The sequence below is a fragment of the Vicugna pacos genome, chromosome X, assembly GCF_048564905.1.
Source record: "Vicugna pacos chromosome X, VicPac4, whole genome shotgun sequence".
Classification (NCBI taxonomy): Eukaryota; Metazoa; Chordata; class Mammalia; order Artiodactyla; family Camelidae; genus Vicugna; species Vicugna pacos.
In genome coordinates this window covers 31,393,448-31,410,957 of record NC_133023.1, presented here as the reverse complement: position 1 = coordinate 31,410,957, position 17,510 = coordinate 31,393,448, and the positions used below count along the sequence as shown (strand labels likewise).

At 46.7% G+C, this 17,510-nt stretch overlaps 1 protein-coding gene across 1 annotated transcript; it reads left to right on the top strand.

The window, feature by feature from the left end:
* The first annotated feature begins 1,246 nt into the window (after positions 1-1,246).
* On the top strand, positions 1,247-16,357 carry CXHXorf38 (chromosome X CXorf38 homolog). The gene is made up of 7 exons (XM_072956306.1): positions 1,247-1,531; positions 1,705-1,839; positions 6,070-6,189; positions 7,496-7,645; positions 7,927-8,106; positions 15,376-15,538; positions 16,120-16,357. The coding sequence occupies exons 1-6, from the start codon at positions 1,316-1,318 to the stop codon at positions 15,535-15,537; spliced, it is 963 nt and encodes a 320-aa protein (XP_072812407.1). The 5' UTR covers positions 1,247-1,315; the 3' UTR covers position 15,538; positions 16,120-16,357.
* Positions 16,358-17,510: the final 1,153 nt, after the last annotated feature.

Below are 17,510 nucleotides of genomic sequence, written 5' to 3'. Positions count from 1 at the left end.
TTTCTATAAATTACCTTCATTTCCCGGTGGCCAGTGACTTGTTAAAATACCTTGCCCAGGAATATAACTGATTGACGAAAGGGCACATTTAGGTCAGTATAAAATAATACCTAATGTTTACTGAGAGCTTAATATTGCCAGGCACTATTCTAAGTATTTCAGTATGTATTTAATTGTCACAACAACCCAGTGGGGTAGACCTCCTTTTACAGATGAGTAAACTGAGACCCAGAGAAATGAAATAATTTGCTGAGATCAAATTAGGATTGCTTAAGATCAGTGACCTTACAAAGCAGTATTTTGAGTCCAGAACTAGCACTCCTAATCACTGCTACTTTGCTGTGAAACAAAGTCAGGGGAAGTCTTCCATGTTTAGACTCAGAGCCTTTTGACAACACACAATTTTAACATGTTTTCCAAGCTCAAGAAGCTCACTAAAAGCAACTAAAATTGAGATGACCTTGTCATTTGGAGTTGACAAGCCATTGTCTTCTGAGCCTCATGGCACTTTTTTGAACTTAACTCAGACCTTATGCAAGGACCTCTAAATATCATATAATTGAGTACTAAATCATCATCTAAGCTCCAGGCTTCAGTACCATAGTGGAATAAGCCCTTATCCCACTCGGGGCAATGCAGCCCTCCAAAATCCAGGTGATGTGTCGTCCTATTTCCCTCTGCTAGGTGGCCCAATGGCGGATGTTTCTGAGCTTTGTGTCACCTTGGCACACCAAAGACCCAGAACAGGTGCGCCGAACAGGCGCGCCGTCCAGGCGGCCAGCGGTCACACTTCACTAACGTCCAGATATGCTACAACCAATTTTCGGGCTTAGGAGCAAGTTAAGTAAACTTTCTAGAATTGTATAACACAAGGAACATACGTAATTCAAGAAGTATGCCTTGAGCACCGTCCACATCTCTACAATAAAAAGCACGAACACGGATTTCACAAAAGAGGGTTAAACGGGGGCTGGCGGGGTCTCAGTTTGGGGGAAGAGAGAAGGGGGAGTTTCAGGATGAGGCTTTCTGGGACAGCACGGGACAAAGTACCTACACGTCTGCTGTCACCTAAGACTGGGGCGGGGCGGACGTGCGGCGGAAACCGGAATGCCCCGCCCCCGGGTGGGGGGGGTCTAAGACGCTGCGTGGCGCTCCCGGGCACCCGTGCCCCGCCCGCGGTGGCGGCCTCCGGGCGGGGCCACGCCCACGGCGGCGCCGTTGCCTCCGGCGCGCTCAGGCTTCCGCGCCTGCCCACTGCCGTCCGCCCCGCCCCTCGCCCCGTGGCCCCCGGGACGCGGCGTTGTCCGAGCGGGACATGGTACTGTCCGAGCTGGCCGCGCGCCTCAACTGCGCTGAGTACAAGAACTGGGTGAAGGCCGGCCACTGCCTGCTGCTGCTGCGCGGCTGCCTGCAGGGCTTTGTCGGCCGCGAGGTGCTCGCCTTCCATCGCGGCCTTCTCGCCGCCGCCCCTAGCCTGGGTCCCCGCGCCGCCTGCCGCAGCGGCTCCCGGTGCAGCCCGCGCGCCCGCCAGGTGAGCACCTGGCCGGGGACCTTGACCACCAACCCTCACCCCGGCCCAGGCCCCAACCCCGGACGCAGTGTCCCGTGCCCTCCCTGGGGCGGGGCCGACCTCAGTACCCGGGGCTCAGGTGCCCAGACACCGCCCCTCCCTCCCGGGCCCCTCCTCACCGCCGCCTCCTATAGTTTCAGCCTCAGTGTCAGGTGTGCGCAGAGTGGAAACGGGAGATTTTGAAACATCACACCAACAGAAACGGAGACATCCACTGGGGAAACTGCCGACCGGGCCGCTGGCCGGTCGACGCCTGGGAGGTGGCTAAGGTAAGCACCTGCGATCTGGAGGGTAGAAGGAGGTGGCCCACCAGGTGGGGGTCACCTGGAGCTCAGGACGCCTGTCGGGTCTATACCGAAGCTGGGGCCCCACAAACAGATGCAGAGAGATTGTGTGTTTGATCTAGGGTCAAGTGTCTGGGCGGTTTGGGGCTGTTATATTGGACCCAACACAGCTTAGTGAAATAGATTTCAACAGGAGACGCTGGGGCGTGATGTAGAGCGAGCATCATGAGCACAGGCACAGAGGGAGAAGCAGACGGTTGGCTCCCTGAGTGGCTCATTTTGTCTGTAGGAGGCCATGGGGACAGCAGAATAAGCCAAGGGAAGTTAGGGCTAAAACAGAAAGGGCCTTAAACTTTAGCTAAGGAATAAAACTTTGGGGAGGCGGGAGGCGGGTAGGCAGCCAGATAGAAGGAAATCCCCTAATAGGCCTATTTTCGGATCTTGGCGAAGTGACTTACTAGCTGGGACGATTGAAGAAATTTTTTGATTTTTTTAATATTTACCAGAAGCTCAGTAATGGTGGGGAGGGGCAGTCAAAGTAGCCTCCTAACACGAATTCACTTCTGGAGTCTAGTCTACATGCTCGTTATGAGCAGACAAAGGCTTGCTGCCTGGGAAGCGGGGATCAGCATCCCAGCTCAGCTGCTGTGGTACAGCATTGGGCCAGCATCTGTTCCCTAACCTCAAAAATGAGGAAGTTGGTCTATTATCAGTGGCCCCCAGACTCTTGGCTCTCATGGACCAGTAAACCCGCCACACTTGCACAGCCTCTTCCCCCACTTTTATTTTCATCACTGCTGTAGAATTGCCAACTTCTACTTTTACCTAGAAAAGAAAAAACTTAAAATTCTATCCTTTACTGTGACCATCCTTCACCTGTTTGGTTTCTGCTGCGGCTTTCCAACCCTCAGTCCTCTTGAAGCCCATGCCACCTGTTTATGCTGCTCTTCACCCCTTTTCATTGCTGCCACCAGGGGCCCTAGTCCACCCCCATGTCTCTCCAACCTCTTCTCGGTTCCTGGGCTCCCCGCTCGAGCATCCTCTGGTCCTTTCCACCTCGGCCTCCCACTTGCACACTCACACCCCAGACTGTGTCAGCACAGAAAGCTGCAGCGTCCAACATCCTGCTTGCCCTTGGCACTCTTATTCAAACCCCTCCTCCCTGTACACGTTCCACATCTTTGGGGCTTCCACTGTTTTCCTGATCCCCAGCAGCCTCTGCCCTCCCGCTCCCTTTGTCTCCTCAACCAGCCCAGATTCCACGGGCCACCATTCCGTCCAGTCCCGCTGCAGTTGTCTTGGCCTTTTTCCGCCTTTCTCTGCATTTGCCACGCCCGACTCCAGCCCTGACAAGGCCATCATCTGCTGCTCCGGGCAAGAATCTCACAAGGGAGCTGACTGGTTTCACTTTCAGTTCTTCATCACTAGCCCTAGCAGTCTGGTCCTGTCCCTCCCAAGGCTCCTGTTCCCAGAGACAACGGTTGCTGCCTCTCCCTCACCAGGCTGCCACCTCTGCTCCCCGACCCGTCGTCCCAGCTGCTGACCTTGCTCTTGCTTCCTGGAGTCGAGGGATGCCCCCATGTATATGCTGCCTCGTCTTTTTACCAGACCTACCAACCTACCTCCATGCACACCAGCTTCTTCCTTCTGCTGCAGAGGATGAAGGATGTCTCTCTTCTTACCACCTCCCCCTACCCCTGCCTCCACTTGTATGTCAGACCTTATCTTCTCCCACCTGCCCAAGGACTGAGTCTTCAGTTACCCACTCTTGTCAGTTCTCCTCCCCCTCAGACCTTTGGCACTAATTACCACGGTACCGGTACCGGCTACTCCCCTTGAAGCAGTCCTGGCTCTGTGACATCCTTCCCTCCTGGCTTTCCTCCTATCTCCCTGGCTCCTCCTCCTCAGCCTCCTTCTGAGTGTCCGTCGGCCTTTTCTGTCCCTCGTCTCCTCCCTTGGAGGTATCGCCCACGCCTGTGGGGTGAAATAGGAAATAACCACCTTTCTGCTAAGGGCTCCCGGATTTGTGCCCCCAGCTCTGCGCCCTCTTCTGAGCTCCCGATGCCCACATCCAGCTGCTGCTTGACGCCTCTACGTCATCACATCCTGGGCACTTGGTCTTTACTTCCCAAGCAGGACTCTTCAGCTCTGCCCACCAGCCTGCGCCCACGCCCCACCACCAGCCACCTACAGTCCTTCCTGCTTCATCTCTTCCCCCCAGTACCCCTCTCATTTGTACCTGCAAGGTATTTTTGGTGTCCTCTTCATCTCGGCTCCGTCACAATTCTCACCCTCTCCTGCCAACCTCCCACCCCGCCGCCTCTGCTGCTCTGGTCACCCCTGGTCCATTCACACAGCGGGCTGTGTGGTCTTCACATGGGAATCAGATGGCCCTCTTCCCTCTCCTAAAACTCTTGAGTGGCTTTCTGTTGGCCTCAGAATAAACTCCAAACTCCTTTTCAAAGCCAGTGAGGCCCAGCATGTTCTGGTCCCTGTTTATTTCTCCAGCCCTGCCTCCTACTCCGTGAAGAGACAGCAGTGGGTTGTGAGAGGCAGTAAGGGCTGTTTCTCACTTCGGGCCTAGAACACCATAGTATGCGATACAACTTTAAGAAACAGCTTTCCATCAACTATACTTCAATTGAAAAAAAAAAGAAATTAAAAACAGCTTTCAGTGGCAAGGAGGCAGCCGAGCCTCCCTGCCAGCTCCTAGTTCTGAAGAAAGGAATTAAGTACTAGAATAAAGCCTTAATATGGAAGAGACAGGTTTCTGTTGGTGAGAAACTGCCAGACTGGACATACCTTGTGATGGAAAAGAAAAACTCTGCCTGGTTTTGAGGCAACTAAAGCCCCTCTAACTTTGCACGTTCCTCTCAGCCACAGTTGGAGTCAGCAACGTTTTTCTTCCTCTTTTTCCTCTTCCGTTGCATCAAATTAGTTTGCCAGTGATCCCTTGGTCAAGTTCTTTGTTAACATTTGTGGCATCCATAATTGACTTCTTTCAGTGGGTGGGCACGTCAGTTTCTGTTCAGAGACAGGGATGGTACTGGCTACCATGCCTTTTGATCGGGGCCATTCAGTGCATACAAAATTCTTCTTAATTCTGTGAGGCTGAGGTGTGTGATTCCACCACCATCAGGAACAAAGCCCTGACCCTCCTTGGGGGGCGTCATCCCCTCCCACGTGCTTTCTTGGGAATGCCATTCCAAGCGGCACTGTAGGGAGCATCGTGGTTGCTTGTCCACTGAAACGTGTGTGTTTTCAAGGGAACAGGTCTCTTTCTTTAGAATTCTTATGGCGAGTCATTTTTTTATACATCATCTCTTTTTGTCCCTGGGCAGGAATATACTCTCGAGCTGTGTAGCTTGGTAAAGTTGTTGCATTCGGATGTAAATTTGGAAATATTTTAGGAAAGAAGTACCCCCAAGCCTTGCTAAAATGTCATTTTTAGGGCCATAAAATCCTACATAAGGCATGCTAGAACAAGGTTGTTCTGTAGGATCTAGTATCTCAAAGCCTGGGGCTCGGTCCGTAACTCCTATGTGGGACCAACTCACCTTGCACCATCAACATACTAATTGCCAACATCTATAGCCTGTTTATTAGCACGTGCCCGGCACCGTGCAAGTGCTTTACCTGCATCACCCCATTTACTTCTCACACCCTTCAAGGGAGATGAGAACAGTTAGCCCCCATTTACTGATGAGGAGTCTGAGGATAAGTAACTTGCCTGAAGTCACACAGTTAACAGGTGACAGAGCTGGGGTTTGCAACCAGCTCCGTGGCACTCCACAGCCCAGACTCTTAACTTTATACTATCATACCGAACTTTCTCGAGTCATTTTAAAGTGTCCACTTTGGAATAACCATTATTTTAAAATTTTAAGTCCTCTTCTTTAACCACTCAGCCACTGAAACTTCAGTAAGAAAAAGAAGGGTGCTTTCTACCCCTGGTAGGTCAATGTTTAAGGGTCTCTAATAGCAGGTGGACAGATAGTGCTGCCGCACTGTTTCCCCACTTGTGTTTCAGACTCATGAGGCTCTAAGTTGAAACCTCATTAAGAGTTTCGGTCATCATTTGGAGAACAGGCAAATAACATTTGCCCCACTAGCCCTGTAGGGATAAATAGAGAGATAGACAGGTAGACAGACAGACAGATCGATCTCCTAGGGTTGGAGGAGACTCGGGTACCCCTTGTGTCTCCCCTTCTACAGGCCTTCATGCCCCGAGGACTGGCAGACAAAACAGGACCTGAGGAATGTGATGCGGTTGCCCTTTTAAGTCTTCTCAACTGCTGCGATCACTTCGTGGTTGATCGAAAGAAAGTCACGGAGGTAAGAGCTGTCAGATTGAAAACCAGACAGTAAGAGCCAGTCGAGTCGGTACCGGGAAGACCAGCCAAGAAGCACACCCTGTGCTGCTAAAGCGGGGGTGCAGGTGTGGCTCAGGGCCTCTCCCCAGACGGTGGTGTGCAGAGGAAGGCAGGCTCCGGTTCACAGCTGGCATCGCTAAGAAGGCCAGCAGGGCTCCCATGGCATGCACCTTCCGTGGTGCCCAGGAAGCCCCGTGCGAGTGCACTGAGGAGACTGACCCTTCCGCTCTCCCTAATCGATGCTTCCTGACTCCTTGCTGTTGCACTGTTTGCCGCTAAAGAGACGAACCTCAAATTTCTCTTCCCTGTTCTGCCATAAACAGAAGCAAAATAATTTTCCATATTAAAAAACAAATACAGAAGAATGCATCCATCTGTCCGTTGTATGCCAGCATTTGAATCCTGCCTTTCTGAATCTCATTGGCTACACAGTTGCAAGGCCAAGTCACATAGAACTGAAGAAAATATAAACAGTAATGGATAAACGCCATCAGAATGGATCGCTGTGCTTGTCAGACTTCCCTTGGGAGACTGAGACTTTCTCCATCTCACCAGAGACCGGTTCTGGTGCACTTGTTACTCTGAGGATCGTTGGAAAGGGTAGCTAGCACAGCTGGGTTATTTTTAATATGTAGAGCAAACGCACGTGTATTTTGCTAGGTGCCAGCTGCTGAAAGGACTGAGAATCCTTCATCATCAGTGGAGACCAGCACTATCACAATACAAAACTGACCCCTTTAGTATCTTTTAACCAAGAACGTGGAAGACTTGACATGAATTATATGTTCATATATGATTAGACAGAACTGTTTGTCATAGAATATAGGCAAAAGTTGATTTTCTTTTTATCATGGTTTCTACGTCAAAAAACTCCCTTGGCCCAGCTTCCAGAGCTTCAACAATATTTAAAAGATTTTTCCACTGTCTTCTTCAGCCTTTGGTATACCCAGAGCCAGTGGCCAATACTCTTGCTCTTTGCAAGTTGTTTTAAGTTAGGGGACTTGGGGGATTATGTACGAGATACCCACCCACCCACAAGATTTCCGGGACTAAGGACAATTTGTATTTCTTACCCCAAGGAATTTATTCTTCAACTGGCAGGGGGTTTGAACATCCCGCTCGAGCCTTGACGGCACCTGCAGGCCACACACTTGTGGATTTTAGAATTAACAGGGCCTTTCTGCAGTTTTTCTCAGGAGCTGCAAAAATCTCAGTTTATCCTGTGTTTGGACCTTGAAGGCTTTTCTCTTTTTTTTTTCTCTCTGTAGGTGATTAAGTGTCGTAATGAGATCATGCACTCTTCAGAGATGAAAGTGTCTTCTATGTGGCTTCGAGATTTTCAGGTGAAGATCCAAAATTTTCTGAATGAATTCAAGAATATCCCAGAGATTGTGGCCGTTTACTCCCGAATAGAACAGGTAAAAATCACATGTAACAATCTCGGCATAAAGGAATAAGGGGAGGCAAAAAGCAACCACAGTTTGAAGTTTATTAGATTTAAATGTAATTTTAGAATGGAAGCAGGGGGACCAATGTTGGTATGAAATCAGAACTGTGATTGGGTGGAGCAGCTTTCCTGTGGTCACAGGATGTTATCAGAATGGATCCAGTCATTGATGTTTAATTACAAATTCTTTGAGTAACCCAGTGGAATATCTTCCATTCAATCAATTCATGTTTTTGTTTGGTAACGCAACAGCTGTTGACATCTGACTGGGCAGTTCACATCCCTGAAGAAGATCAGCCAGATGGGTGTGAACATGAAGCAGGAGTTTACCTGAGTGAGAGCCAAGTAAAGGAGACAGAGATGGAATTACTAAAGGAAAAACTTCAAGAGCTGTATCTCCAGGCCAAAGAACAAGAGATGTTGCCTGAAGAGGTAAAAACAAACAAACAAACAAAAAAGTATTATGTCCTCTGTGTGAGTAAACAAAACAGACGCCAGGGAGGAAGGGCAGCTCATTTTAACTTATTACTGGTTGTGTTTCTGATTTAAAAGTCCGATAATTTTCAGAAACGAATATCCTTTTGGCACAAGTTACTATTCCCCTTAAACAAATGTCTTCACTCAATGAGCAGACATTTGGGTGCCTACTTCGGGCCACAGAGCAGAGCACCATGGGGAGGGCTCCCACAGACTCCTGAACAGAAGGGGCTGGGGAGGGTCAGGCGGGGTCCCGAAAAAGGCTTTACTGAGAAGGCGCTGTTGAGCTGGGACTAAGCGTCAAATCAGAGTTTGGCAGATTGGCAGGAGCAGAAGGGCGTTCTTGGCAGAAGGAACAGCCCTTGCAGAGGCACGAGAGACTAGCTCGGGCCAGACAGCAACGAGGCGAGCATAGGAGGTGCGGTCGGATGTGAGGGTCGTCAGGTGGGTGGGAGCCGTATTTTAAAAGGTATTCTATGCTGCACTAGGGGGTTTGGACCTCATTCCCAAAAAGCCCTTGGGAGCCAACAGAGGTTTTTTTTTTAAGCAAGAAAGAGGAAATGAACTAGATCTGATACGGCTTTTAGAAAGTGAAGTCTTACGGCAGTTGGAGGTTGGAGAGGAGCCCGGAGGCTCAGTCGTGAGGGGGAGAGGAGGATGAGCTAGTGGTGTGCAGGAGGGGCCGGCTTCTGCAGGCACTGGGGCTGATGGCTCCTAGTGGCTGGTTAGATTACCTGGAGCCTGGCCTGGAGCCGGCAGGAGGTGACGAAGGAGGGGTTAAAGGATCAACAAGGCTTCTAGTTCAGGACACTGCAGGCTAATGATGGTCTTAAGTACAGGATGTATGAATCCCCTTTGCTAATTACACGCATGGTATTTTAAAAATAACTAACAGTAGCAGAATTCTATTTCAGTAAGGTTCAAAAATATCCCGGCACTTGCTGGATTAGAATTCTGGTTCAGCAGGAGATCTTGGACAAATCATTTTCTCTCTCCATTACACTTTGTCCAAGGCAAGTGGGTTTGCTGGTTACCTCGCTAAACACAGAGCGTTTTAATACAAAGTGCATTTCATTCTTTAGGCCATGCTCCTTACTGCTCCATATGCCTACGTCAACCGTTCTGACCTTGACCCAGGCGCTTCATTCAGCCTGATAAGCTTCTTTAGCACGGGGACTGGGTGCCGCTGGTTTTTGGGTGCACCCACCCCGGCACACCACAGGTATTTAAAATGCTGAATAAGACTTAAATCTTCAATTTTCTAAATCCGTATGTTTCATCTTGCTTCATTTTAAAATGCCATTAGAACCAGCCCCAGTTTTCCTGCTGCTGCCGCTTTCAGAAAGAGAGACAACAGAAAAAAAAAAAAAAACCGGGAGATCAGGCTCATGGCCCCTGAGTCGTCAGAAATTTTCTCTTCTTTCTTGAGCGAGCTGTGGTTCTTTTCCTGTTTGTCTAACAAAGAGCCAGATACATCAAGGGCAACACACTGAAACCAGGAGTCCCTGCAGGTTGGGAGCTGGAAGGGAACCTGGCAGTCATTGTATGCCCTGCTTTGCACGCTTTACAGCGACCCCAAGGAGCAGGCACTGACCGATGTGAGGCCACATGGCCAGCCGGGGTGTGAGGGCTGGCCTGGGGCTCTGCCTGCCTTCGCACACACCTCACAGAGCATCTTGTAGCACCAGGGAGCTAGCAACTGTGAATTTCAACCCCTCATTATCTCTGTTTTACAGAGAGAAAATTGGGGTTAATTGGTTTGTCCTCCAGGTCCCAAAGTCTCTAGGTAGAGGTGATAAATTCTCATTTTTCATGCTTTCTGTTCAGTAGACCATGGCATTCTTCTTGCTATTTCAATTGATCAAAATACAAGTTCGAATTGATTGGCATGTTATCTCTGAGAAGCTGAAGTTTGGCTTTCCGCAGTGTGTGAAACAGACCTCTTTTGAAAGTTCACCACCATGTGTGATAATTCATGTTCTTTAGGGTTAGTCTTCAAAGGCAGAGGACTTGATAAACCAAATTTCAGTGAATCTAAAATGCCATCAATTGCAAGACACACGATTAGTTCAGTTATTTCTAAGAGAGAAAAAAAAACCCTGCCAATTTACTGTAAGACACCATCAATAGTACAGTGCATTCTCATTTGAGATGTTAAAATATGAAAAAAATGTGCAGTTAGGAATCAAGAAATATAGTGATTGTATTACGACCACAGGACGTTTTTCATGACTGTTTCGCAAGACCTGTTTCTGGTGTTCGTTCAAACAGTAGGGCTAAGGTTGGAAAGCCACGATGAGAAAAAATGGTTGATGGTGGTGATTTAGTGTGACAGTTTCTGGAAACACGTCACAGAGCATGGGAGTGAGTGCCAGGGAGTGCCTAGCTGAGAGAGCTCATCTTCTCCTGTTCTCTGTCCAGTCGGCGACATGATAAATTAAATACACTGGGCATGCATCACTGTGACTGTAAAATGAGGTCCGCTTCAGAGCCAGAGGGGAGCCGCAGCTGCTCGGCCCGTCGGGACATGTGTGGGACTTTTCCACTGTGGGTCCTCGGCCGCAGAATTCAGCTGCCACCCAAGAGCGCTTCACGCACACCTGCCAGCCCTCGGGGCTCTGTCAGGATCTGGGGGGTTAAAAATCCAGCTAAAGAACATTGAGCACAGTTAGTGGCTAAAGAACGTGTAAAGAACTTAACACGTTCTTTAAAAATCGTCACTGATCTCTTAAACCCTGGTGGGGGAGCCACTTTCCCAGGGATCGGAGGGGAAGCTCAGGGAGAAGGGGCAGCGATGGATGTCATTGAGGCAGTCGGGGACGGGATGGAAGTGACACTCCATTTGTTATATTCCAGAGATACTTACTGAGTGAGCGCCTACTATGTACCAGGCACAGTTCTAGAAGCTTGGCATGCATCGGGGAACAAAACAAAGGTCCCGGTGAAGGGAGACAGACGGTAAACAGTTAGCATAGGTCAACATGATAAGTAATGATGGGGCGAATTAGAAGAAGTACTGTGTGGAGCAGAGTGTGGGGATCAGGAGGGGCCGAGTGGGGCCAGGTGTTGGGTTGCCACGGGGTGGCCAGGGAGGAGGCGCCACTGAGAAGGGAGAAGTGGGGATGCCTCAGAGGAGGTGAGAGCAGCCGTGTGCACAGCTGCAGGAGGAGCATTCAGGCAGAGGCAAGGGCGAGTTGAGCAGGGTGTCTGGAGCGGGGCGAGAAGCTGAGAGAAGGGAAGCCTTGTGAGCCGTTGGCAGGACCTAGGCTTTTCCTCCTGAGATGGCAGCCGCAGCCGAGTTCTGAGCAGCAGAGTGAGGAAAGGAGCCACTGGCTGCCGGGTTGAGGGTGGGCGGGGGGGGGGGTGGCCAAAGATGGAAGCAAGGAGATGTTTGTTAGGAGGCTGCCGTGGCTACCAGGTAAGAGAGGTGGTGGTGCGGACGTGGGTGGAAGAGTCGAGGTGGGGAAGAGCGGGGCAGATGTGGCATGTGAGAGACAGACACGTGTCAAAGATGAGTCCAAGGGTTTTGGCTTAAGTGCCTGGAAGAATGAAGGTGCTAGGCATCTTTTGACTAGAACAGGGCCTGCCTGGCACATAGGAGACTCACTAAAGTTTTGTTGAATGAATGTAGGAAGGAAGGAGTGTACCAGATACAGTGCTGAGTGCTTTTAGTAGATTATTTCTAAGCTGCACAAGAACTCTAAATGGCATGGGTATCATCATCCTATATCTGCACACATGGAAGTAAGCTCAGAGAGGTCAAGTGTCTTGCCCAAAGTCACACAGCTGGTTAAGTGGCAAAGCCACAATATCCAAGTCAATATGCAAGTCCATCTAACTACATTCCATAACTTTTCTAGTACTTCATTTTCCATCCCCACTTTCTCTTCCCACTTAACATATAAATGTGTACAAGCCTTCCACACTGTTAATAGTTTAAAAAAAAAAAACTCCTTTGACTCTTTCTCCTCCCCCAAAGCTAAAATAATCAAGCCCTCTTAAGCACATTTCAAGAGCAGAGAGGATCAGGAGGTGACAGCACAAAGGATCATAGCTCCCAAGTTATCAAATGATGTCTCTGACCCAGGGAGGGACGGCCCCGCTCCATCTAGGAGTGTGTGTGTGCCGCACAGACCCAGCCAGCACGGTCACGGGCATGTGATGGGAACCAAGGGATGGGAAGGACCCTCAGGTGCATCTGGAGCACCCAGCACAGGCAGTAAGCACCAACAGTGCAGTGCCCGCAGTTACTAAGGCACAATGTGAATAATGTCACTGGTGTCATCTTCATGTCATGTGTTTATGGTTTCCAGATTTATTATTTAAAGTCCAGGTATCTTTCGGGAGCAGTAGGCTTGTTTCTAGCTGTGTAGTAAACAGCTCCAACTGAAGGGCACATCCCCATCTACTTAGTAACTTACCTGAAGCCTTCTGGTCATCCTCGGCTCCACCCTGGCCCTCCCTGCTCCCTATTCATCCCGTCCACAAGCCACTGCCAGCCTTCCCTCCCTTCCATCCCTGGCGGCCGTCATCCCGCATCTGGCTGTTTCATTCGCTCACGTCACAATAAGCTAGTGCCTGCTTCAGTTCTGCCCTAGACCCGCTGCACCAGAATCAACTGTGTATACCTCTAAAGTTTAAGGACCACCACTCTGCTAGGAGTAAGGTACTCCATCCCTTTCCTTCACTAGATGGAGATCATCTTGACTTAGCTTGGAATTGGGGGGGGTCCCTCATTTAAAAAAAATTCACACACCCCAAAATATTAATAACTCTCATCTTTGTAATAAGCACGGTGACCAGCGAGGGTATCCTGGGATAAGCCAAATGAAAAACATTTCCGTGGTACTATTCTGAGAGTACACATTTGTATTAGTTTAAATGTCAGGAAGTATGTTACTGGGGGGAGTTGAAATTGGTATAACCTCTCTAGATGGCAGTTTTGGCAAAATGTATCAACATTAAAACAGAAAACTCTACCAATGAAAACTGCGTTCCACTTCTAAAAACAGACCCTACAAATAGCCCGTCACTTACGCAAAATGACGCATGTACCGGGTTAGCTTCTGCAGCAGTATTTCTCTTAGCAGAAGGTTGGAAATCGTATGTTAAAAGGTGAAATATCCGTAGCTGAAAAACTATTCAGCTGTTAAAAAAAATAATGAGGCCACTCTTTATAATTCAATAAAGGCAAAAAAATCAGTTGAAGAACAGTGCTGCCATTTGTTTTTTAAAATGTATATGTGCCAATTATATCTCAGTAAAGCTGAAAATTTTTTAAAATGTGTGTACATATATTCACGTGTGTTCACATGTAAATGCATAGAATACCCCTGTAAGAGACACACGAAACTTCATTGTGGTCACCGCTGAGAGAGGCTGGGTGACTGGGGACAGGATGTGGAAGAGTACCAACTTTTTACTTTGTACACTTGTGTTCATTTTGAATTTTGTACCAGTAGATTTATTACTAGTAAATATATATATATGGATATATTATAAATATTGAATGGTAATAAATGTACATGTATACATATTTAATAGTAATAAATATGTACATAATCAAAATGAAAGAGCTTTATATGTGTGAGTGTATACATTTGTATATGTGTGTGTACATACATGTATATATATTTAATAGTGATAAATGTGTGGGTACAAAATTCAAAATGAAAGGGCTTCATTTTATTTTTATATATATCTATGCATATGTGTATGTATATACATATGTGCATATATATGTGTATACATAGACACACACACATATATAAGTATAGATACATAGCCCTTTCATACAAATGCAAGAAGTTTTACAGCAAAAAAATTTTAAGTTTTTTTCTGATTTTATTGAGATATAATTGACATGCAGCCTGTCTAAATTTAATATATACAGCATAATTATTTGACTTACACATATCATGGAATGATTACCACGATAAGTTTAGTTAGCATCTATCATCCCATGTAGATACCAAAAAAAAAAAGGCGAAAGTTGTTTTTTACCTTGCAATAAGAATGCTTAAGATTTACTCACTTAACTTTCAGATATACCGTACAGCAGTGTTAACAATTGTTGCTAGTACTTATTTATCTTGTAACTGGAAGTTTGTATCTTTTGACCACTTTCATCCATTTCCCCACCCCCACCCCCACCTCTGGTAACTGCAAATCTAATCTCTTTTTCTATGAGTTTATTTTTTTGTTTGTTTTTGTTTTAGATCCACATATAGGTGAGATCATACAGTGTTTGTCTCTCTCTGACTTATGTAACTTAGCATAATGCCCTCTAGTTCTATCCATGTTGTCTCGAATGGTAGAATTTGCATCTTTTTTATGGCCAAGTAGTATTTCATCATATACATACACCACGTCCTCTTTATCCATTCATCTGTCTATGTACACTTAGGTTGTTTCCTTGTCTTAGCTATTGTGAATAATGCTGCTATTACCATGGCGAGGGGCAGGCAGATATCTCTTTAGCATGGTGTTTTTGTTTCCTTCAGATATATTCCCAGAAGTAGAATTTCTAGGTCATATGATAGTTCCTTTTTTAATTTTTGAGGATCCTCCATACTGTTTTTCATAGTGGCTGCACCAATTTACATTCCCACCAATGGTGCACGGGGTTCCCTTTTCTCCACACCCTTGCCAGCGTTTATCTCTTTTTGATGATAGCCATTCTAACAGGTGTGAGGTGATATCTCACTGTGGTTTTAATTTGCATTTCTGTGATGAATAATGATGTTTAGCACTTTTTCATGTACCTATTGGCCATTCGTATGTCTTCTATGGGAAAATATTCAGTTCCTTTGGCCATTTTTTAATTGAGTTACTTGGTTTTTTGCTGTTGAATTGCATGAGTTCTTTATACATTTTGGATATTTTTAAAATTAATTTATTTTATTTTTAGGTTTTTGTGGGGGTGTAATTAGGTTTATTTATTTATTTTAATGGAGGCACTGGGGGTTAAACCCAGGACCTCGTGCATGCTAAGCACATACTCTACCACTGAGTTATACCCTCCCCTCTATATATTTTGGATATTAACCCCTAAAAGCAAAAAAATTTAAGGAGACCAGCAAACACTCCTTTGTGTGGCCCCAGAACCAGGTACAGGTGGACACATGAGCAGGAGCCAGCCTTGGAGCTGGTGCATTTTCCATCAGAATTACAAGTCTGCTATAAAATTATCTAAGCTGTGCATTGTATGGTTTCTTCTTGCAGATCTTAAATCAACTGGAAGTGGTGAAAGAATTTCTGAGAAACAATGAAGATCTTAGAAATGGTCTTACAGAAGACATGCAGAAGCTTGACAGCCTGTATCAACAGCCTCCAAAAACGGATTCAAAGGAACCCGGGGCACAAACATCTGAAGGGAAGGCCTGACGTGAGTTTAAGTATATGATGTTGAATAAGGACAGAACAGCCTCATCTCTTTGCTATCTCTTTTAATTGACAGGGGGAAGTAAGTAGGTTTTATTTTATTTTTAGAGGAAGTACTGGGGATTGAACCCAGGACCTCATGCATGGTAAGGATGTGCTCTACCACTTGAGCTCTACCCTCCCCTTTTTGCTATCTCTTAGGTAAAGGCCATAAGGACACATAGCTTAGTCTCATCTGAAGTTTCCCTATGTCCTTATTATTTGAAAGAGAGGACACTGAGCTTTGTGCTCTTTCTAATTGATGGTTCTCACATCTGTGAACTAATTCAAAATAAACTCCCTGTTAGCTTTGTTTAGTTAAGTACACTTGTAGTCATCAGTCTGGTAGTGAATGAATCAACTATAACATAATTAAAAAGTGTTTCAGCCCTCAAGTGATGCCAACAATGCCTCGCTCTCAGCTATGCCATTAATAATTGCAGCTTGTTAATTTTCATAAGAAAAATTTGTTAAAAGAGGTAACTCTCTTCAGTATTTTGCTTTTTCCCTCCAGTGAAGAAAATTAAATATTTTCTTTCATTTTAGGTTGACCTTCAACAAAAATCAAGCATGTTCCATGACGGTCAGCCCAGCTTTCGTCTCAGTCATCCTTTTCTGTGCAAAAGGAAAAACTTACCAGTGAACTCCACCCAAACAAAGATGGATTCATGTTGTGTTTTCCTGGACTTGCCTTTGACTATTTGGGAGTATTTTTTTTATATTCATAAGCTCATTGGTATGTGATCTGTACCAACCAAAAAATACTAGATACTCTTGTGCCAGACTTGCAATTATCTGGAGTTTTTGTTTGTTTGTTTTTTGGGTTTGGGTTTGGGTTTATTTTGCTATTTAAAAGATGAAATTCTTTCCTGGTCCCCAAACTCTTAATTGCTTCAACAGGAAAGTCTGCGTTTGGCCAGGCTGGTGTGAAGGGTCATGCAGAGTTCTCTGCCCACTGGCACATAGGTCCTGTCCCCACACCCCTGCCTGAAAGTCTCATTCATGAGGATGCTGGGGTGGGGAGGTGGTGGGGGGCTGTGAAATGTTGAGATACAAATCCTTCCTTTTTGGCAGACAGCAAGGAAAATATTTGCCTGAAAGGCCGTTTTCTAGCCGTTTCTAATTAGTATGGAACTGTTACTACCTGTTTCTAGTAGCCTGAGGCCATAGGACAAGGAGGTGGGCCCAGGCTGGTCAGCGCTGGGCTGGTGAACACAGTAACTTCACTGACCAAAGCAGGGGGAGATCCCCGGCCAGCAGCACAAACAGGGGTGTCAGGGGAAGTTCTGAAGTTGCTGGCTTGTTTAAGCAGTGACTGAAGGGTCAACTGATAGCTGAGAGGTATTCATAGACATAAATGTTGGTTGCACAATTAACCAAACTTGGTCCTTTGTTATGAGATTTAGGACTGAAATTTTAACATTCTTATGGAAATTCAGACATTTTCTTTCAGCAAATTCAGACAAATTCATTCATACTTCCTCTATTCCTTTAACTAAAAAGTTCTCCACTTTTGACTTTGTCCTGTTTGTTTCTGGAACTGGGAAACCCCTGGCTTGTTGGGTGCAGTGGTCTGAGGGGCCAGCTTTACCCTCACCGTCCCCTCTGTCTGCTCATGTCCAAAGCCAGCGGTCCTGAACTGAGCCATGTCACCTTTGGACCTTCAGAGACAGAATTGCTGCATTCCCCACTGCCTGGAGGAAGAGCTTCTGATCTGAGCCCAAGGGAAACCGTGCCCCTTTGCTTACTCAGCTGCCCATCAAAGATGTGATCTGCAGAGAATGGGCGGGTGAGGGGTGTAGATTTGGCATATTTTTACGTTACAACGCATTTAATGTAATTCTGTTAAACCTGCGTGAATGCAAATGTGCCTGTAACTTCCTGCTTTCATCTTTCCCAATACTGTTTGGTCTTTAATCTTACATTTTCTTTCTCCC

Excerpts from the sequence above, each read along its gene's own strand:
- CXHXorf38 (XM_072956306.1), top strand. The coding sequence starts at position 1,316 with ATGGTACTGTCCGAGCTGGCCGCGCGCCTCAACTGCGCTGAGTACAAG. Across the intron at positions 1,532-1,704 it reads GCAGCCCGCGCGCCCGCCAG|TTTCAGCCTCAGTGTCAGGT; the intron begins GTGAGCACCTGG and ends CGCCTCCTATAG. Across the intron at positions 1,840-6,069 it reads ACGCCTGGGAGGTGGCTAAG|GCCTTCATGCCCCGAGGACT; the intron begins GTAAGCACCTGC and ends CCCCTTCTACAG.